A 23,616-nucleotide genomic window follows, 5' to 3' on the forward strand; every position below is an offset into this window, starting at 1 on the left:
TTATATATTGTAAAAATAACAACAATAATCCAATGTCGGATGTTATGTGCATGTGCTGTGTATTGTCTCTCAATACTCTCAGTACTTTACTTAAAAAACACACAAAAAACACGGTGGAACTATATTATAGTATAAACAAAAAAGTGAAAAAAAAAATGAACTTAGCTACAGTTGCTGGTATACATCTTTAATGCTCTTAGCTCCCGCCTAATCTAAGCTCCACCCACTCCTCTCTCTTTCTCTTTCGCTCTCTTTCCCTCTCGGTTGTCACATCCCCATTTTTCCGCTGGTCTGTACATTGTGATCTGTCATCTTACTTCTACTGTCACACATTAGCCTGTGTGTCCTGTGTTTTCCCTCTTTTGGTTTTCTGTGCTCCTGCCCTGTTTTCCTGTCTTGTGTTTCCAGCCATGTGCTTTTTTTGTTTTGTTATTGTTCTGTCTCCGCCCTAGCCCCGCCCTAGCCCTGCCCAAGCCATTAGTGTTGTCACCTTGTGTCTCATTTGTAACTCCGCCCCCTCATTACTTCCACAGGTGTCCCTAGTGTGTGCCTGTGTATATATACCTCATGTGATCCATTGTTCTCTGTCGTGCTTTTTGTTTGACCGTGTTCGTTAATCTTTCCAGATCGTGTTTAAATGTTTTGTTTAGCCTCAGACCTGTTGTGTTGTTTGTCCTCAGTGTCTCAGGTTTGCTTTATTTAGTTAGTTTCTTTGTTTGCTTAGTTTGCTTGTTTGGTTCAGTAGTTTAGTTTATCCTCTGTTTCATAGTGTTTTGTTTTAGTTACCTTTTCTTTTTATACTCCCTAGTGTTCCTTTCTTTGTTAGTTTAAATATGGAAAATAAAAAAGACTTGCACTTGCATCCTGCCTCCTCCTCCATGTTACATCTACTACTTAGAGAAGTGTGTTCTTCTCTGGGCATGCAGATGTTGAAGCACGCGTGTGCACATATACACAAACACACACCCAAAACACAACAAGTCCCCATGACGTCAGTGTGTAAACTGATGGCTGTCCCCATAACCTGATGAATACCAACACACTGTTGCTGCTTGCTCTGTGATGATACATTGCATAAGTGTTTTGTTGATTCCCCATCAAGACTACCCATGCACACACACGCACACACACACACCTACACACACATAACAGTAATCAGACACTGCGCTTCTCCAATCAGCACAGACACACACCATTCATTCAGAGTGATCACACAGCTTAACAGAGTACAGAAAGAGAGAAAGAGAGAGAGAGAGAGAGGATGAAGGCAGGACTCTGCTGGGGTTGGTCTCATCACACACACACATAAAAAAACTTTTAATTGTGATCAGACAATCTGATTGGTTTAATCACTCACTGTGGTCAGAAACCGCCTCCTCTAACAGGAAAGGGTCATCTGACTGACAGATAAACCAAAAGAAGTATTGAAAATCATTTAAAAAAATACATATTTTGCTACTTTACTGTGCAGGGGAGGCTTTCTTTGTGGAAAAAGAAGTATACTTAAGAGCATTAAAAGTATGTTCAAATTAAAATGTGTGTGTGTGTGCAGGTATGCGGATCCTGGTGAACCTGCTCTTGGACACTCTGCCCATGCTGGGGAACGTCCTCCTGCTCTGCTTCTTTGTCTTCTTCATCTTCGGCATCATTGGCGTGCAGCTGTGGGCGGGGCTTCTGCGGAACCGCTGCTATCTTGAGGATAACTTCACCCTGTGAGTCCAGACAAAAATCGAGCACAAACCAAACACAAAGCATCTTACCCACAAGACATTCTTGTGTGGGTGATGAATGAGAAGAAGCCGATTTAAGTTCGACTAAGATACAAGATACAAGGCAAGTCCAGGTTGAGGTGGGAGTCACTCAAATGCCAGGCTTAGACCCTGTTCACTAGAATTTTGGAGACAAAATTATTGTCTGCATTTTGGCCACATAAAAAGATTGTTTTAAGTCAATAAAAACAGAGCTTTTCGAAAATTCTGCTGCCAGTGGTGCCGTGTGACTGGTGACAGCATAGGGGAAAGGTTTATGACCAGGCTGACATTGTTTAGAATGAGTCTGAAATATGGATAGCACCTTAGTTGTTTCTGTTCTCCCTGCAATTTGTGGATTTATAACAAGTTTACAGCTTAATTTCATTTTACTCTGACCATACAGTGCACAACGGACGTGGCAGAGGCTATGTTTACATTACCAGGCTGAAGTGACTCAAATCTGAATTTTTTGCTTAATGTGGCTCAGATCTGATTTTTTCATGCCGGTGTGAACATGCCAAATTATAATTTTTTTTTCAAATCATCTTTGAGTCACTATCATATGTTCTTCTAAATCGGATACATAATCGGTCCATGGATATCAGACATGAATGTGAATGGTCAAATCAGAGTTCATGCTTTTTGCTTTTATGCATGTGCTATAGCTGCAAAAACAGCAAAAGCAAACCGCCCGACCTTTTTTCGCCTCCTCGACCTGAACATGAACTTCAGACCAGCTGTTTTCTGTTTCTCCACTCCAGCAAAAGAAGCTCCACATATGAGCTGCTAACAAACTCATCCATTTCCCCTTTATAAAGCTACGAGTCTCTCGTCTCTCTAATATGAGTTTTTTGTTGTTGGTGAAGAAGACGCCGTTTATACAGGCATAGATGTGCGCATGTGAGACATTTCAGGGACACATTCATTCACATTACACACAGATACATGTCACTTACAATTGTGAATGTGAACCGTCAAATCTGAACTGAGAAAAAAATTGGATTTGAACAATAAGGTTTGTAACGTAAACATAGAAAAATGCACTGCATTCAGTTTTTCGAATTGAATGTTTGGTTGTTTCCGTCTTCAACGTATGTTTTGATGTACTTTTTTAGGTTGTCCACTGCCCTCTACTGGGCTGGCATGTTGATTTCAGCGTTTGTGACCAGAATATATTTTCGAAAATACTGCTGGTGTGGACTACAATATTTTAAAAAACACACAAAAACATTTGTGTGGATGTATGAGTCAAATCGGTGATGAAAAAATCTATCATGGGAAAAAAAAAATCTCCATGAGTTATAAAATAAAATAATCTGAGATCGCAAACAAAGAAGAGAACATAAGGTACTTTTTTCACTTGCAATATTTATTTTAGGATAAATCTTTTGCAACACCACCTTTTCCTTGTTTTCAGGCTCTGTGTTCCTTTTTTTGCAATACTTTCCCTGTTTTGCATTCCTCTGTTTTGTTCGTGCATTTGTTTTGACCCCTTTTTGACATGGGGGTGTGGGGAGAAGAAAGGGGTGTGGCCAAGACGGAAAGGTGGGTTATGAAGGATTCGTGTCATTAGCTGGAGCCATCGTGAGGGATGCTAACCAGGCTAAAGAACTCTGTGCTGGGTCAACTCCTCAGTGCCCAATGCAGTCCTCCAGGTTGACGGTTGTTTCTGGTTGAGAGTATGCTGTGCGTGATTGGCCGCTGCTTCTCACCGGTGTGTGTTGAGTGTGTGTAGTCGTAGTCATAATCACTTTTTTAAAGATTTTACCAAATCTGAAAAAACCTCTAGAATACAATCAAGAGAAAGATGGATGATCACAAACAATCAAACCAAACTAAACTGCTTGAATGTTTGCAGCAGGAGTAAAGCAGCATAAAGTTATCTAAAAGCAGTGTGTAAGACTGGTGGAGGAGAACATGATGCCAAGATGCATAAAAAAAAATGTGATTAAAAAACAGGGTTATTCCACCTAATATTGATTTCTGAACCCTAAAACTTGAATATGAACTTGTTTTTTTTTTTTTGCATTATTTGAGGTCATATTTGAAAACAGCTCTGCATCTTTTTTGTTATTTCAGTAATTTCTCTTTTTTTTTTTTTTTGCAAATAAATGCTCGAAATGACCATATTTTTATTCAGAATTTGGGAGAAATGTTGTCTGTAGTTTATAGAATAAAACTGTTGAATGCAATGTTCATTTTACTCAAACATAAACCTATAAATAGCAAAATCAGAGAAACTGATTCAGAAACTGAAGTGCTCTCTTCATTTTTTTTCAGAGCTGTATAAATTCTTAGTAGTGTCTCTGTCCATAATGAATACGTAATGCCTCTGTTTAAGCAGCGTGAGGCGAGTCAGGCAGAGTCTGAACTCCCCCGCAATCCAAATTCCTCTTTGACCTTATTCCAACAAACTATACCTATACTTAGCAGCGTGCCCGTATCATTACTGTAAAATGAGCTCCAACATTTCCTTTACATTAAACCCATTCCTCCGCTGCTCTCTCTCTCTGTCTGGCCTCTGCTTCCAGCCCCTTCCGTCTCGCTCTCGCTCTCCCGCTACCGTTTCAAATGCAAATGCTGCTCCGCTAGTCGATGGCTGCAGTTGATTAAAACTGTTTGGTGTCTGTATTCATGAGCCTGAGGTTAGTGTACCAGCAGACGCCTGCCTGGCCGCCTCTGTCTGCGCAGAGATTGGATTGAAAAGCCTTTTTTTTTTTCTGTGCATGAGTGTGAACGATTGTATGTGTGTGTATGTTTACGAGTAAGTGTGTGTGTGTGAGAGAGACAGAGCGTAGATCAATCTTAACCCTTGTGTGGTGTTCGGGTCTGTGGGACCCGTTTTTTTTTTTTTTTTCATCAAATGATACTAAAAAAAATATTTTTTCTAACTCAAACTCATTGGCATTGGCTCATTTTTTTGTGAAAAACATATATCAAAACACATTTTCGATAAACACACACTGTACACCCCCCCCCCCCCCCCTACACATTTATATTACATACAGTATGTTTGGCCAAGGGCTAATAAACATTGCTTCATTTGTAAATTTGAAACTAAACAAATTTTCTACTCATATCTTGAGTTAAATTCATTTTCTTTTACATTTTATTAAAAAACTAATAAAAAAAAGAGTAGCACTTTTTAAAAGAAATGTAACATAAGAAAGGTAAAGGGCAAATAGTAACCATGTAAGCTGTTTATATAGCTTGCAATTTAGGTGAAGCGAGCATGTGTAAAGCATTTTAATGTAAAATTGCTTAATTTTGCTGAATTAAATACAAGTAACAAAGTAAACGAGTAACAAAAATATGAACACCACACAAGGGTGTAATGCACAATGTATAGAGAGATGCTTTTTTATTTTTTATTTTTTCCTTCACACATATTCATTAACCTGTCCTCCAAGCAGCTTCTCCTGCAGCACTCCTTTTTTTCCTTTGTTGTATTCATTCTTCTTTTTTTTTTCTTTTTCCTTTTTTTTAAATAACTCATTCTTCACCTTGTTTGAGATTTTATTCAGTCTCCAGCACATCCTTATCGCAGGCTTTCTTTTCACACACACTCTCTCTCTCTCATACACACACACACACACACACACATATACACACACACACAGCTGCTGTCAGTCATCCTGACAGGTCAATTATCTTCCAGTGTGTGGTGTATTATTAAGAGCATAGTAGCATTCTGGCTCTCGGCGGGTGTTTGCTAGGTGTCACACTGGGTTTCGCCACAAAAGGGTTATGCCCTGCATGACTAGTACCAGCTTTGCTCGCTGCACGCAGGCGATTATTAGCTTTGCATCCAGCACAGGTGCAAATTGATAGCTTTACACACCGCACCGCACCGGGGTAGTTATTAGGTTTAAACACTTTGCTGATGGTATTAAGGATTGGTGTGACTTTGGTGCGAGTCTAGTCAATTGTAGGCTCAAGTCTGGTTTAAGTTGCAAGTCAAGGTAAGGACAAGTTCAAATCAGAGTCAGGCGTCAGCTAAGGACATGTCTGAGTCAAGTGATGGGGTCAGATGAGGACAAGTTCCAGTCAGTTGTTGATACAGTGAAGCAGGGAAGATTCTAGGATCATTCTAGGATTTATTTTTAGTGGGGTTTAGGAAATGAATGAAATTCAGGAGAAAGGGGATATAAAAAACAAAGACAGTTACAGCATAACAAGTGCTGTTTATGTCAGGGCCAGACAAGGATGAGACTTGTGCGGATACTGTTACACGGGAGAAGGGGATGGACGTAAGTGCAGAATATAATTCATTTTATTAAATTAATAAAAACTAAACCAAATTAACAAACAAACAAAATAAACCAAAGTTACACTGAATACATAACTACAAAACACTAAACTTGAAAACAGGAATCTAAGAAAGAGCATGAAACAAACCTGACCACGGACAGCAAACAAACCAACAAAAGACTAGACAAAGAAGGCTTGAAACAAAGGGGCTTATATACATGAGGAGGGAACAAGAAACTGGAAACACCTGAGGATCAATCAAGAGGGGGCGGGGTTACAAATCACTGATGACAGGGTGGGGCTAGGGCGGAGACAGGACCAAAACACAACAGAAGCACATGGCTGGGAAACATGACAGGTAAACAGAGGGGCAGGAGCACACAGACCAAATGAGGGAGAAACACAAGGCAGACATGGGCTAAACTGTGACAGATACAAATAAATAGCTTTATTAAAAAAACAATATCTTACAAGGATAGTCGAGACAAACAGGTTCAGTACCAGCAAGACGTAGCAGAGAGAAACCATACCATAAATGGGTAACAGTCCAGAGTTCATACACAGGCAGGCAGTATCACAGAGAAGGCATTAATCCAAAAACGATTAAACAGTCCAGGTCATACACAGTAATCCAATACGAGGGTGCAGGTTTGTTATAGGTTTGTGAGTTACTCTGCTGTTAGGAGTACATATAGTATAAAACACTAAGGCTTTACATTAGTAATAAGGCTGTGATTAGTATTGGGTTTACTTTGCCCAGACAATTCCACACTATATTAAGAAATCAGACTTTATTATTAGGAAAACAGCTAAAGAATCTAAACAATGTAACTTAAAATAGATACACTACAACTTCCTTTACAAAATAATAAAAATATTTTAAATAGTTACATAAACACTATGAATGGACATAAAATACTCAATGTTTAAATATTCAAAGAGAACCTTTTCAAAAGCTCTTTTGCACAAGTAAGACACAAGTTTTTGTTATTCCTGAAGTCATTAGAGGCTTTACTGTAGTAAAATCAGCCACAATTCCCTTCTTTCTCCAGTCAAAAATACATTTAAATCTGTCACGGCCTGGCTCTGTTCCCCTGCGTTTTCCCCGTTTCCTAGTGTGTGTCTCCTGTAATTTTCCGTCACGTGTGTGTTATTTGTAGCTCCGCCCCTTCCCCAGGTGTTCAGTGTTTCATGTTAGTATAAATAGTACCTGTTAGTCTATGTTTGCTGTCGGTCTTTGCACCTTCCCGTGTTGTCTGTCTCGCTACGTTATTGTTATCCCTCCTTTCTTGGTTATTTGCATTTATACGCTCTTGTTTATTTCTAGTTTGTTGTTTTCACGCTTATTTTCTGTCACGTTTAGTTCCTGTCTGTTTCCTAGTTTATTACCTGTATATATTTACATATTTATCCCTTGTATATATTCCCTAGCCCTGTTTAGTTATCTGTTTTACATTACTCCCTGTTTGTTTGTTTATGTATTTATATCTCCTTGTTTATTCCTTATTTGTTTGTGTTTATTTGTTGTTTAATAAATTTGTCTGTCTTACCCGCTTTTACGTCCGCCTCCCGTCTGGTCCCTCGTAACAATATCATCCTTCAAGCTGCAGTTATATATTTATATATATTTAAATATATTTAAAAGGACTGTAGTTACTGCTCTATTTTACTCAGATAAAAACACTCATACAGTGATGAACAGAAGCAGGAGCTAATTTCTCTCAAGGCGTGTTTTTCTCTGACGGTTCTGTTAAGCATGGAGCTCCACAGCGCCTCTAGAGGTATGGTGGTATGAGGGAAACGCATACCGGTTCTAGTTCCCTGCACAGTATACTGAATGAACCAGTATACTGCCCAGCACTAATAGGGGGTATACAGTATGTATATATACTTTTTTGTGTGGTGGGGAGGGGGCTACACTGGACAGATGCGTCTTTTCTAGGTTGTATTGAATGTGTTTATTCTCTCCCAGTCAGTAGCTTAGCTTTATCTGGCTTTATCTTAATGAACAGTCCCTCTGCTCTGGACCGATCAGCTATTGACCAGTTTGGGCATTGAGGAAGGGGCTACAGACAAATACAGCATAAAAAAAAGAACACTAATTAATATACAAATACAAAAACAGGAAAAAAAATAGGGAACCACCAGTGTTTGTTTTAGTTTCACTTTGTTTAAAGAACTCTTTATATTACCTTTATTTTGAATCCCGTATGTTACAGCTAATCCATAAATTATTGACTTGCCCAAGGCTGAGCAGGTGTTCTATATCTAGACTAATCTATATGTGAGACCACACTCAGCTCAATGTTCATACAGACAGCTTGATGCTGGTTGTGAGATGAGAAAAATGTTATCTTAGGACAAACCCCACCAGGTAGCCTTAAGGCTCATTTGTGGTTTTCACTGAATACAGATAAGGGATATGGACAGAGCCTTCTGTTCATACTCAATTCTTCAACCCATTCAGCTGCTAGTCAGATTTATATTCCACATTACAAGTAATGTCACAATACAAGGAAGGTGAAAACTAGCACATGCCTCCTCCAAAACATGTAAAGTCAGCCACCACCTCTTTTGGAACTGCTGCTGATGTAGCATTGCCGAGTAGCATCTTAGCGCATTTGGAGGAAAGCGCAGCGACTGGGTTCCAATACATCAGCTCACAGATGCCTTGTTCTGATCGACATCACCCTTTGAAACAATGAGTGGAAAGAGTGCCATCTACCCTTCCACCGAGAGCAAGGTTGTGCTCCCCGATTGTGCTCTCTCAGGGCTCCAGCAGCTGATGGCAAGCTGCATGACTGGGATTCGAACCAGCATTATTATCCCCCGATTATAGTGGCAGTGCTTTAGACCCCTGGACTACTCAACACACAAACTAAAGCTGGTCATTGAGTGTACAAAACATGGACAGCATTTCGTCTCTTAAAAGCAAATCCACCACAGGTCTTGCACCTCTGCTGATTGGCTGCAGTATGATGTGTAGCTCCGCCCATTCCCGTATGTTTCGATGGCAAAACAGGCAAAAACATTCATCTCCTAATTGTCTTCCCACCCCCATTTTTATCTTCCTCCAGAAATCCTTTCCTAAAACAGGATTTTTAACAGCTCTCGGGAAAGAAGGCGGAGTTACACGTTAAAGTATAAAAGTGCCTTGTAGATCTGAAAGCTCTGGAACCAAAAAAATGAAGAGATCACTTCAGTTTCTGATTCAGTTTCTCTGATTTTGCTATTTATAGGTTTATATTTGAGTAAAATGAACATTGTTGTTTTATTCTATAAATTACAGACAACATTCTCCCAAATTCCAAATAAAAATATTGTCATTTAGAGCATTTATTTGCAGAAAAAGAAAAATGTCAGAAATAAAAAAAGAGAGTTCAGAAATCTATATATATATATTTGGTGAAATAATCCTGGTTTTTAATCACAGTTTTTATTTTAATGCATCATGGCATGTTTTCCTCCTCCATCAGTCTTACACACTGCTTTTGAATAACTTTATGCCTTTATTACTCCTGGTGCAAAAACTGAAGCAGTTCAGTTTGGTTTGATGGCTTGTGACCATTCATCTTCCTCTTGATTATATTCCAGAGGTTTTCAATTTGGTAAAATCAAAGAAACTCATCGTTTTAAGTCCTTTCTTAATTTTTCCAGAGCTTTATTTTGGACTCCAAGCCATTCCAAGGATTAAGGCTCTTTTGAGGGCCAAAGTAGCCCCAACCCACTATTGCTCCTGCGAGCCAGTGTTATGATGTTACACAGTCAGGCTGTGATTGTGTGTGAGATAGAGTGGCTGATGGAAAAAGACTATTTTTGGTGGGTAAAACACTGAGATTGAGGGCCGAACTGCCCTCATTGGGTCACTCTCAGAGAAATGGGCCACACACACTCTCTCTCGCTCACCCACTCTGGAGACAGAACGACATGGACTAACAGTCTCGAACAGCAAATGGACAAAATAGAACAGCAGCACAAAGGAAAATGAGTTTTCACTTCATTACCTTTTCACTCCTATCACCCAAGTCTTTTCAGTCAATTCCACTATGCATTGTTTTGTGCACTCTTATTTGCTTAATTTTGTCTGGCTTTTAAAATCCAATTGGAAATAATTATTGTCCAAGTATGAATACACAAATAGTTTGGGTTCTGAAAATGTGTTGTTGCAAAGCAAACCGGCTCTAAAAGCTCTAAAAGGTTTTGTTCTTTAGTTTTTTTTTGTGCTGTGCCAAAATGTTAAAGGTGCTCAATAATGCAAAACTGTATGGATCTTGGAATAGTAGAATATTGTGAGTTTGGGGCAGTTGGGAAGTGTTAAACAATGAACAATGAACCTCAAACACTGTTCATTTACTCTTTATTGGAAAGAAATACCAATACAGCCCAAAAAGAGCTGGAAGACGGGTCAATTCCCAAACCCCAAAACCCATTGTCTCTTATATTTACACTCTCAGAATGTCCATGAACACTAGTAAAAGCTAGTAAAACATAACAGTGAAGCAGGAGAGTATGGTGTTGTTGATACTGGAGAGCAGCTTGTCACCTCCAGACATCAGGAATATGGGTTTTATACAAACAGGTCTTGTGGCCATGTTTTTTTCTGTGCCAGTTTCTAAAAAAAAATGAAATCCTGATGGTTTTACCATTATATAGCTAAGGAATTACACTACTTAAAACAAGATTTTGGGTGAATTTGCCTTTCCATTCTTTCTTGCATACTGATAAACTGTATGTCCAAAAGATTTTTCTGTGCCTGATTCTAAAGAAATGGAACACAAAGTGAAAACCTGATGGTTTTTCTGCTCTACAGCTAAGAAATTATGCAACATAAAACAAGATTTTGAGTGAATTTGCCTTTTCATTCTTTCTTGAATATTGATACACTGTACTGTATGTCCAAATGATTCAGGAGAGTATGGTGTTGTTGATACTAGAGAGCAGCTCATCACCTCCAGACACCAAGAATATGGGTTGTATAAAAGCAGGTCTTGTAACCATGTTTTTTTTTCTGTGCCAGTTTCTAAAGAAGTGAAAACCTGATGGTTATACCACTCTATAGCTAAGGAATTGTGCTACAATAAAACAGGATTTTGATTGAATTTGCCTTTCCATTCTTTCTTGGATATTGGTACACTGTATCACCTCCAGACATCAGGAATATGGGTTGTATACAACCAGATCTTGTGGCCATGTTTTTTTTCTGTGCCAGTTTTAAAAAAGATGGGAAAACCTGATGCTTTTACTACTCTATAGCTAAGGAATTGTCCTACTTAAAACAAGATTTTGGGTGAATTTGCCTTTTTTATTCTTTCTTGGATATTGATACACTATACTGTATGTCCAAATGATTCAGGAGAGTATGGTGTTGTTGATACTAGAGAGCAGCTCATCACCTCCAGACACCAGGAATATGCAGGACTGCAGGAATATGAGTTTTATACAAACAGGTCTTGTGACCACGTTTTTCCTGTGCCAGTTTCTAAAGAAGGGGAGAATGAAATGAAAACCTGATGGTTTTGCCACAGAATTATGCTACATGAAATTGATTTTGAGTGAATTTACCTGTGCATTTTTTCTTGGATATTGATACACTGTATGTCCAAGCATTGTTGGACACCACTACAAATGCATTCAGCTACTCTGACACTACTCCACTGCCGACACAGAGGAATAATAAGGCATTTTGGAGCAGGTTCCCATGAACCTATAGGCACCATGCCTAATTCCAGGCTATCGTGGGCAATTTTGTAAGGGGTAGAAAGACCCTCAGCATTGAGCTGAGGAGCAGTGGAACTGTTCAATCAGCACTATCCAGTTCTTTTGGGATGAGTTGGAAAGTAAGGTTTGGGGTATAGGAAGGAATAACCAATATCCTGGGCCTTATTAAACATTCTGGTGGCTGATTGCAATCAAATACTAATTGCTTACTGCTTTAAAATGTAGTAGAAATGTATTTCTGTTCAGTAAAGAAGGAGTTACTCCAAGAAAAGCAGGATCAACTCAAAATTTTAATACTCTTTGTTCTGGAAGAAACATTAAATTTGCAGGTGTCCTAGAACTATTTTGTACATATATCTGAATGTATGAGATATGGGCCTACATTTAGTTAGGTTATACTATACAGTCTACTACAGTTTATTTGAGTCTATTTGAATAAAGTAATCTTTTTTTAAATTCTTTTTTATTGTATCTTCTGTTCTCAGCCCCTCCGGTATCTCACCGCCCGTTCCATACTACCAGCCGGAGGAGGATGACGAGCGGCCCTTCATCTGCTCCCTGGCACAGGACAACGGCATCATGTCGTGTACGGATGTGCCGACGCGACGGGAGGGCGGTACGGAGTGCTGTTTGGATAAGGAGGACGTTTTGCATCGGCACGCGCTGGGCCTGAGCGCCGAGCCGTTGGTAAACGGCAGTGTTTCAGCTATGGGTCTCTGTGTGAACTGGAACCAGTACTACACCCGTTGCTTCACGGGCAACAGCAACCCGCACAAAGGAGCCATCAATTTCGACAACATCGGATATGCCTGGATAGTCATTTTTCAGGTGTAGTACAGTATTACAGTGTCAGCATTTAATGGATATTAAAGTAAGGGGATTTAAAGGACTAGGGGTCAATTTGAGGTGTTCAACAGACAGGCAGGCAGACAGACAGACAGAAACGAGGTAGACAGTTGGAAGATTCTGTAGATGAATGGATGGCTAGCTAGCTGAATAGGTAGATTATAGATATTTCTAGATAGATGGGTAAATGGTAGATGGAAAGATAGATAAATGAACAGATGGATGTTCACAGTTATGCACAGAAGGTAGGTTGATGGATGGATAGATTTGAAGATTGATAGGTATATTGTAGATAAAAAGATTGATAGATGGATGGGGTAAGTAGATGAGTAGATAGATAGATGGGAAGAGTGGTAGATAGTAAATATAGGTTGGGGAGACATTAGGTGCGTGGATGGATGGATGGATGGTGTAGATAGATTGGTAGATGGATATGCACAAATGAGACATAGTGGGTAGATGGATGGATGCATGAATGGATGTGTGGAATGGTATATGTGGGTGTGTAGATGGGATGGAAAAGGATGGATGGATGGATGGATGGCAGATAAATGGTAGATGGATATGTACAACGATACATAGTAGGTAGATGGATGGATGTATATGTAAATTTATTTATATATAGAAGTATATATATATATATAGGTAAATGGTACGGATGAATGGATGGATGGTAAATGGATAGATGGGTATACAAATGGGTAGATGTGTAGATGGACTAATATATAGATGTACAGTGATACACAGTAGGTGGACAGAAGGATGGATATATAAATGGCTAGATGTGCAGATTGGTGGATAAATAGATATAAAGGGTGATAGATAGATGAGGAAGTAGATAGGCTAGGGAGATAAATGTAGACAGTGATGCACAGTAGGTGAATGGATTGGTGGATTGGTGGATGGATGGATGGATGGATGGGTAGATGGAAGGATAGATGAATGGGTATACAGATAGGTGTAGATAGACTGATATATGTACAGTGATGCACAGTAGGTAAGTAGGTAGATAGCTAGACAAACAGACAGACAGATAAACAGACAGACAGACAGATAGATAGACAGACAGTAGATAGGTTGGGGAGACAGATGTAGACAGTGATACACAGTAGATTGGTTAGATAGATATCGAAAATGTGAAAAATCAGAATCAATCTGGATTTAAAATGGTTTTGAACGATGGGTAGAAAAGTACATATAAATAATACATAAACACAGTTGCAGGAGTATTTATATATAAACACAGTGCAAATATATCAGTGCAATAAACAGACAGGGTGCAGTGAACAGTAACCACCAACCGCAATATTTACATACAGAGTTGTGCATGTAAACTAAACCGAGGGGGACTGAATGAATAATGAATGGGCGAGTGCTGTGTCTGTAATATTCACTGAATATGAGTTTCTCCTTTTATTATAGATATTTGGGCAGCTGACATTAAATAATCAAAAGATGTCTGTGTGTTTTAATATTAATGAAATTACACTGAAGACCCTGTAGAATGATTTGCTGCAACACATGTCATGATTTTCTACAGTGTTTCTACAGTGATCTAATGCTGTGTGATGTGTGATGTGCTGTGTGCAGGTGATCACTCTAGAGGGCTGGGTGGAGATAATGTACTACGTGATGGACGCACACTCTTTCTACAACTTCATCTACTTCATCTTTCTCATCATCGTAAGTCTTGTTCTCTCTTTTTTTCTTACTCTCTCTCTCTCTCTCTCTCTCTCTCTCTCTCTCTTTTATGTCTTTCTCTGCAGGGTCCCCTAAGAGTCCCCAAATTAGAAATATCCCACAATCTTTAATTAAACTACAGTTTTGGACTTTTGGACTTTCTATTTCCATTTGTTTTGATGATAAGGAACAACTCTATTAACAAAAATCATTCAATTCAACTTTATCTCCTCTTCAGCTCAGTAATACAAGTGTAGTTCAAAATAAGAGCATTTTAATGCAACATTATCCATCAGGCATCTATACATCTATAGTGTATTGTAGCTTTACATATCACAGTGCTGATATACAGTATAGAATCTCGATAAACGGCAGGTTTAAGTTCATTTTTTGTCCTACTCATACGTTATATACAGCTTTGGAAAAAATTAAGAGACCACTTCAGTTTTTGAATCAGTTTCTCAGATTTTGCTATTTATTGGTTTATGTTTGAGTAAAATTAACATTGTTGTTTTTTTCTATAAACTACAGACAACATTTCTCACAAATTCCAAAAAAAAAAAAGTAATTTAAAGCATTTTTTTGCATGAAATAACAAAAAAGATCCAGAACTTTCAGACCTCAAATAATGCAAAGAAAACAAGTTCATTTTCATAAAGTTATAAGAGTACAACCCTGGTTTTTAATCCCAGTTTTCATCTTGGCATGTTCTCCTCCACCAGTCTTACACACTGCTTTTGGATAACTTTATGCTTTTACTCTTGGTGCAAAAATACAAGCAATTCATCTTGATTTGATGGCTTCTGATCATTCATCTTCCTTTAAATATATATGGGTGGATCTTGATTGTTTTTTTTTTTTTTGGAGCAGGATAACTGAAACCCAAGCTAGACAGGGTGGGGGTAGGTTAGCCATGATGCTAACAACCAGGCTTAGAATAGTTGGAGCTGTCATGCTACCTAAGACAGCAGTCTACATCTGTCTACAAGGGTTATAGCAGTTTAGTCATGATGCTAACAGTCAGGCTCTCCAAGGTTGGAATATGTTAGCCATGATGCTAACAGCCAGACTTTCAGATTTTGGATTGGAGCATTTTAGCCATAGTGCTAATAGCCACTCTTGACAGCATATTACAATGCTAACAGGCACATCAGCCAGACTTTGGAAGATTTTCCATTGGAGAATTTTAGCCATAATGCTTATAGCTGACCATGACAACAGATGACTATGCTAACAGGCACAGCAGCCAGGCTTTGGAAGATTTTGTATTGGAGAATTTTAGCCATAATGCTAATGGCCAAACTTGACATCATAAGGCAGTGCTAACAGGCACATCAGCCAGGCTTTGGAAGATTTTGGATTAGAGCATTTTAGCCATAATGCTAATAGCCGACCATGACAGTGTATGGCAATACTAACAGGCACATCATCCAGGCTTTGGAAAATTTTGGATTGGAGCAGTTTTAGCCACAATGCTAATAGCCAACCTTGACAGTGTATGAAAATGCTAACAGGCACATCAGCCAGGCTTTGGAACATTTTGGATTGGAGCAGTTTTAGCCACAATGCTAATAGCCAACCTTGACAGTGTATGAAAATGCTAACAGGCACATCAGCCAGGCTTTGGAACATTTTTGAGCATTTTAGCCACAATGCTACTAGTCATTCTTGATAGCGTAGAAAATGCTAACACACATCATCTAGACTTTGGAGGATTTGAAGTGGGTTAGCCACAATGCTAACAGCTAGCTTTGTGTGAATGAACTTGAGAAGAGAGGTGTGGTTCTCCTTTAATATGACATTTGCAGCAATTTATGTTTGAACAAATTACATTATATTCAGATACAGCATATAGAAATTATATTAAGATACATTCATAGATAATCAGCATCAATTGTGGAATGCGTTGCAACATATGAGTCATATTTTCTAAATATTTGTAATATATCCAGTAACGTAACCCTAACACCCAAGTTTACATGCGTTTTTCACCTTATATGTCAGTTCTGTATCTTTCCGCTTGTCCAGAAATGCATGTGTAAAGCGTGTCATTTAATAGCTTGAGGCTCAAACCTCACTTTGTTTCACTTTGAGATTGTAGACTGTAGATGGACCCCAGGATCATAAAAATACAGATTCACACATAATTCTGGTTTAATAGAGTTACAACAAATAAAACAATGACATATTTTATTATTTTCAGTGATAAGATTATTCAGTTAAAGCCTCAGGCTCTCCTCTGGTCCAGGATGTGTGTAGAGAGGTTTTTTTTTGTTTTTGTTTTTTGTTCCCAGACCAAAGGACCTTAGGTTAGTGCTCAGAGCTGTGTGAACTTTACTCATGTTAGAGGTGAGGCTCATTTGTGTGTACAGAGGCCGACGTGCAAAGGTCACGTTCCTCCCCGGTGTTTTCTCCAGACCTTTGTGAAACACGCCGGTGCCTCACGGAACGTCTCTAAGAAAAATGGATCTTTAGTAAAGGGAAAAAAAAAAGAGAACAGCCGTAGCAATAAGCCACACTTCTTGGCCGCGGTCCATCCCAGTGAGAGATGAACGCTACAAACGCTGAGTGTTTTACACTCGCGGTGAGATCACTTCACCACGCCAAGCAAAAACGGCCGTAATAAAGTGTCCGTTAATCAAACGCAAGGAGGCTGGACGTCAAAAACTAACGCTTAGAGTTATTGATGCTATTCAGCGGAGTATTTGGACTTTTTGTAGAGACATTCTGAGACAAACTGCACTTGTTCTGTCTTGTTCTGGATGTTTTGTGTGAATCTAATGCACAGGCTTAAAAGTTTATACCATTTGTCATAGGAAAAGCCTTATAATGGCCTTTTTCAGTAATCTATTGTGTGTTTTGAATCATTATTTGGTCAAAGAAAAGGTTTAAAATACGGAATGTCAAAAATATATCATGTTTTGCTTGTTTTCAGGTAAGACACGGCGATATTAGCTAGCGGTTCATCCCACGTAGCATGTTTTAACACGGTAAACACGCAGGCTACAGTCTGATATACTCACCTCTGAACAGCAAAAGAGCTAGGACTTTGCAAATTTAGTGGCTTAATGCTTATGGTGCTCCAGCAGTGCTACCCAGGGTTAGCAGCAGACTACAGTCTGATATACTCACCTCTGAGCAGCGAAAGAGATAGCACTTCGCATGGTTAGTGGCTAATCTAATGCTAATGCTGCTCTAGCAGCGCTAGCGCGGGGTTTATTAGCAGGCTACAGGCTCATAATACTCACCTCTAGTGCTTAGCGTGGTTAGTGGATAATGCTAATGCCTGTAGCCTGCTGCTAACCTTGGCTAGCACTGCTGGAGCAGCATTAGCATTGCCCGCTAACTGTGCTCGATGTTTCCCTGTTCAGAGGGCTAATTCTAATGCTCAAGCCTTAGCGCTGGAGAAATTTGCTTAGAAATCTAAGCTTACTGTCAATAAATGTGAGCGTTTTACTCACCCAAACATTACAGTTTTGTTTACTTAGCTTAGCTTTACTTAACTTAGTTACCTATATCGTGTACCTATATAGTAACTTATAGTGTCTCTTAAAATGCGCCTTATAATCCATTGCACCTTGTGTATAAACATAGACCAAAAAAAATAGACATTTACTGATCGTGCGCCTTATAGTGTGAAAAATACGCTTATAAAAAATATACAAAAAATGCTTGCAAACTATTACATGGCTATTAAATAACTTATACAGCTCTTATGACTATTCCATAAATGTTTATTGCAATGTCTTGAACCCATCAAAGTAGATAATTGTACATTTTATCATATGCTGGATGGTAACATGAAAATGAGTTTAATGGCTGGTGGTAAAAACCACAGATTTCCAGCTACATCTGGACATACTGAGTTATGCTCTTGCTGGTGGCACAGTAATGCTATAGATGGAGGGAATGTAAGTCAAGTCACACGTTCAGTATTGCACACGCCTTCTACGATCGATATACCAATTGGCACACAGCGAGCAGATTCGATAGAACAGTAAAAGCTGAATTTATAGTGCGTCAAGTGAATGGAAAACTACAGGGAGGTAAATTATTAAATAGTAAGGCGTTATGAGGATGAGAAAGGATGAGGATAGAAGGACGAAGAATACATTTATGATACATTCACTTAATGTGTAAATGGGTTTAATCTGAACCAGCTCAAATCGGTCAAGCTGGTTAAGTTAGTGGGCCAGTTTAGCTCTTGACCAGCATATACAGAACAAAATAGAGATATAAAATTTTATAGTTAAACAGATATAATTTGACTCACTTTGTTTGGGTAGATTTCACCCAATATTCAGACGAAAAAGTTCAACAGAGCTCAACTCTATTCAAATGAATCTGGCTGCCGAGCTTTGTCCAGCCAATCAGGGAGAAGCAGGCTGTGACACACATACGAACCTCACACACACACAGAACAGGTGCGTTTTAACCACAAAAGAAAAACTGACAATTGAGGGATATGGATTTATTGAAAAATAGATTCCAATGAGGTTAAAATCGTTAAAGAAAAAAAAAAAAACATAAAAACGAATTTAAAGCTCGTTTAAATTAAAAAACACCATGGACCATGGAGCCAAGAGATTCGGCACAGGGACATTAGTTAAAGACGCTATTGGACATGTACCATTACCCACCAAAGCTACCTTTTCTTGGGGTATTTAGTTATATGGTTTATGTTATATAATAGTTGTTTGCTTGACCACAGTGTTGTAGGCTAAGAGAGCAAGTTACCATACGTTTTCTACGTATTGTAACGTATGAAAAAGTGCTGGTAATGCACTGAGAACTGCAATGCAGTAAGACTGTGCTGGATTACATTTCATATGCAATGGGAAAATAGACTGGCAGAAGGGAAGCAGAGATGTTTTATCCAGGTTTAGTAACCTGAAACAAAAGCAATTGAAAGTATATAGGTTGATTAATAACTAATTCAGTGTTAGCTTAACAATTTAGGGAGTTAAATGAACACAACTGTGATTTAAAAAGAAACTCTGGAAAGGTGTTAAATAATTAAATAATTATTTCTTTAAAACTATTTAAGTGTTGACTTAACGCTGAAACGTGTGAAGCTTCATTAGCATTTAATGGTTTAGCTGGTCTACAGGCATGACCAAAAAGACCAACCTAAACAACAACCAGTATCACCAGGCTTCAACATGCTCATAAATCTGATTTAAGATCCACAGCATGAAATAGATCAATTAACAGTGGCCTCGTGTGTGAGACTGCAGGGGTCAGGTGCATGCTGGGACAGATCACATACGTCTGGTGGCAGCAGCGTCTGATCAAATGATGATAGGCTTACATGAGTGACCTACAGAAGATAAGGTCATTCCACATATATAACCTTGACCTGCTATTACTCAGAGCACAATGGAGCCAGCAACCCAGACACCCTGTCTGACCTCACTTACACACCACACACACACACACACACACACACACACATATATTATCACATCGTAACCTATTCAGAACACATAATACAGTGCTTTATGTTTTTTTTTTTTGTAGGTCATGTTTTGCTCCTAGAAAAAGAGAGCTAGTCCTATAGGCTTTTCTAAAAAAATAAATAATAATAAATAGGCAAAATATAAGAAAGGTCTATCCGGACGGGATTAGTTTTTTAGGGGTTCCTGGGGTAATTTTCTCTGTAATGGGGGGTACTTTGTGATTTTATTCCTGTCCGAAACGACAGTGTACGTGTTTTTCTTAGGGTGCTTTCACACCTGCCTCGTTTGTTCCGGACTTTCAAACTTTTCAGTTTGGTCCAAATCAAAGTAGCAGGTGTGAAAGGGGTCGAAACCATGGTCCGGACCAAAGGACCAGATTTTGGTCCGACCAAGACAGGTGGTCTCGGCCCGGATCTTCTGAACCATGGTCCGGTTCTCCTGCAGTGTGAAAGCGCTTTTCTGGATGGTTCAAACTTTCGGACCAATTACAGCTGAGCAGGCGTTCCTCAACAACGGCAGCAGAAGAAGAAAAATATACAGAAAAGCAGGAAAAATGAGCCGTGGAAACACATGGGGCGAAAAGGAGACGAAATGTTTAATTAAAAGTTGGTCCGATGAACATATATATCTCTTTATAGTAAGAGAGTAGGGACACATTAACAAATGCTATTTTTTTTTTCAGTGTTCTAAGAAGTTTTATTATTATTTTTTTATTACATATCTTATTTTTGCAATCAGGTCAATGCACAAGACACTATGCGTAATAATATATATTTTTTTGTTCTAAAGTTATTTTGTGTGCACATTTATACATGTAGTTTCCTGGAGACAGAAATGGCACAGATTCAGGGAAAATGCCTTTTATTGATCCACCACCTGGACATAGGATTGCAACACACCTGATAAAGTGGACAGTGGCTGTTTTCTGGCTGGTTATTTGGTCGTAGGAGAATTATATAAACCCACTCTCGTTGCTTTGTTGCTTTTTAGCTTGTTTGGCATCCTCCTTGTGTCTTTGACCTCCACAAGCTTCCTTTTAAGCCCTGCTTTGTTTGAATGTCGTAAACAGCATGTTTGCAGAAGAGCAGAATGGAACGATTACATTAGGCTCCCGAACGCACATGAGCAAATATGTCATTTTCTTCCTGCGGAAAATCAAATTTGTTTTGGCTCGGGCTTGTTTTAATTAGTTTGTAATGTTGCGGATTCCTGCGTGCATGTGAGTGTGTGTGTGTGTGTGTGTGTGTGTGTGTGTGTGTATGAGAGAGTTTTATAGTAGCGTTTTCCACCACTCTCTCTGGACGCTCTGCAGCAGCTGAAAACGACAGCCGTCAAATCCCTCGTAATCGACAATGTTTAGGGTATTAAAACGTCTGGTTTGGCTGGAGTATGCAGGATTGAGCCTCCGCCGCCGCCACCGCCACTGCATGTGTGTCGATATGTATGTATGTGTGTGTGAGTGAGCACAATTTAATTTACTCCCCGATTGCCGCTCTCTCTCTCTCTCTCTGTAACCAGGCAACCGCCTGGCGAGGTGCCGTTTACCTGTTGCGAGAGGCTATAGTGTAGTAACACTGCGCCGCAACCTGCTGATTCCCTCCATTCACTTCACTACAGTTCAGCTCAGTTCAGTTCAGCTCAGTCGCCCGAGCGCCCTCCTATTTTCTTATTATTCCTCACCACCGCGGTCCAACGGCCTCCATTTACCACACACTTTACTGCTGTTTACATTGTTCTGGCAGGTGGAGCACAGTGTTCTGGCTAAACACAACTCCAGGAGGCTGGAGTTACTGCTGCTGTTTTTGCTGTGCATGGAATATTCTGTATTACATGCACACATTTATGTTACTGTGAAAATAGTAATCAATTATTATTCTTAAAAAACACTAAAAGCAGCCGACATGCCTCTTACCCAAGAGGGTTCAGTGCATAAAAGATGACCTGATCTTCAAAAGGCATCAAATTGACCGTAAAACTAGTGTATTCTCTTTGAATATACCTTGAATAACGCTACTTAATGCTTACTTCAGACTTGAGGTGATTCATTGCTTGGGCAACGAAGCTGTATCATAAAATTTGACGTGAATGGCGCCCACTTTGACTGGTGTTCTGTCGAGTTTTGCTACATCGTCAAACCGTGCTTCTGTAGTGTATATTTAAGGTCTCGGTAAAACACAGAATCAACCGGAGATCCGATTTAAACCTACAGTTACTTACACAAGATAGCTAACATTAACCAGCTGGTGTAAACAGAAGCTATGAGCTCTTTAGCTGACGAGAGACAGTGTCGATTCTGCTGCACCCCGGGTTCAGCTCTGTCTGTGGGCGGTCCTTAGCCGAGGTGGGCGAGGCCATGAACACGGTTTGATGTAGACCCGTGTGCTTTTCCTGATCAACTCTTTTTTCTGAATATTTTCTTTTCTTAGCTACTGCAGACAATGGAGGTTGAGGAACAGTTTAATGTGGAGTATCATATACAACTCAGACAGACCTGTAGTATTTTATAAACAACAAGAAAAAGTGGATTTTAGTGGAATGAGACCTTTAAAGAAAGGTTTGGAGTCGCAGCGGCGAGCAAACCTTCCAATAAAGTGAGTTTTTTTTTTTTGCAAAACTGTTATGTTGCGGTGGCAGTAACTTAAAAGTTACTTCTTAAAATGTAAAATTTACTCTGTCTGGTCCCAAACGAACTCTGGAGCGGTTCACTTGTGGTGAGAATGTGATCCGGTCTTGATCCGACTCAGCTATTAAATATAGTCCATTTATTTGAGCTAAACTGCTGATAAGGTGCAGTTTAATCTGATATATTAGCCAGATAACACTAATTACCACGGCTATGAATAAACGCTGTGTCCATGCACGTGTGGTCTGTGCTGCGTTCACTTTTCACAGCCGTGTGACTCAGTTTACTGTGTATGCATCTGCATTGCACATAGAAACACTGTGTTTGAAAGTGCAGCGTTTCAGTGTTCAGTGTTTAAGCATAGATATATAGGGGCTGGACAATGAAACTGAAACACCTGGTTTTAGAACACAATAATTTATTGTGGTGACGGACAGTTCTGGTGGAAACAGGAGAGTTGAGGTGCACATTGAATTCTGCCGTGATTTGATCAGCCGTGGTTTTATGTTTTTTGGATACAATCCGGGTTAGCACCCGAACATCCCTTTCAGACAGCTTCCTCTTACAGCGTCCACAGTTAATCCTGTTGGATGTGATTTGTCCTTCTTCTTGGTGGTATGCTGACGTTATCCTGTATACCGTGGCTCTTGATGCATCACAAAGACTTGCTGTCTTGGTCACAAATGCGCCAGCAAAACGTGCACCAACAATTTGTCCTCTTTTGAACTCTGGTATGTCACCTATAATGTTGTGTGCATTGCAATATTTTGAGCAGAACTGTGCTCTTACCCTGCTAATTGAACCTTCACACTCTTACAGCTCTTACTGGTGCAATAATGTGCAATTAATAAAGATTGGCCACCAGGCTGCTCCAATTTAGCCATGAAACCTCCCACACTAAAATGACAGGTGTTTCAGTTTCATTGTCCAACCCCTACATCAGACAGCGGACACAGACTGCTAGTGAGGTTTCATTGATGCGCAATTTGGTGCGTTTAGTTTAGGTTTATGCCTGTGTGAAACCAAACCAAACAGAGGGAGAAACGCTCCAAATAACCAAACTCATCAACTGATCTGGACCAGAGAAACGAACTACAGGTGTGAAAACGCCCTTAGTAACATACTGTACCCATAATTCCTGTATTTTTTTTCCCCTACTTGTGAACATAAGCTGTGTTCCTGCAGGTTAGTTAATAAAGTGCAGTGCTGTGCTCTGCTGTATCATCTGATCATTAGGGGCAGCCTGGACATAATCCCAAACCAGCCGGACAGATGAAGGGGCCGGACA

At 39.5% G+C, this 23,616-nt stretch overlaps 1 protein-coding gene across 1 annotated transcript in view; it reads left to right on the forward strand.

The window, feature by feature from the left end:
* Nucleotides 1-23,616, forward strand: part of cacna1ia (calcium voltage-gated channel subunit alpha1 Ia) — a 191,140-nt gene that overhangs the window by 35,495 nt on the left and 132,029 nt on the right. The window contains exons 4-6 of the mRNA XM_022675771.2: nt 1,553-1,712; nt 12,206-12,548; nt 14,157-14,249. Coding sequence (XP_022531492.2) covers nt 1,553-1,712; nt 12,206-12,548; nt 14,157-14,249 — 596 coding nt within the window. The remainder of the gene's footprint in view (nt 1-1,552; nt 1,713-12,205; nt 12,549-14,156; nt 14,250-23,616) is intronic.

Source organism: Astyanax mexicanus, chromosome 19 (genome assembly GCF_023375975.1).
Source record: "Astyanax mexicanus isolate ESR-SI-001 chromosome 19, AstMex3_surface, whole genome shotgun sequence".
In the NCBI taxonomy this organism is placed as follows: Eukaryota; Metazoa; Chordata; class Actinopteri; order Characiformes; family Acestrorhamphidae; genus Astyanax; species Astyanax mexicanus.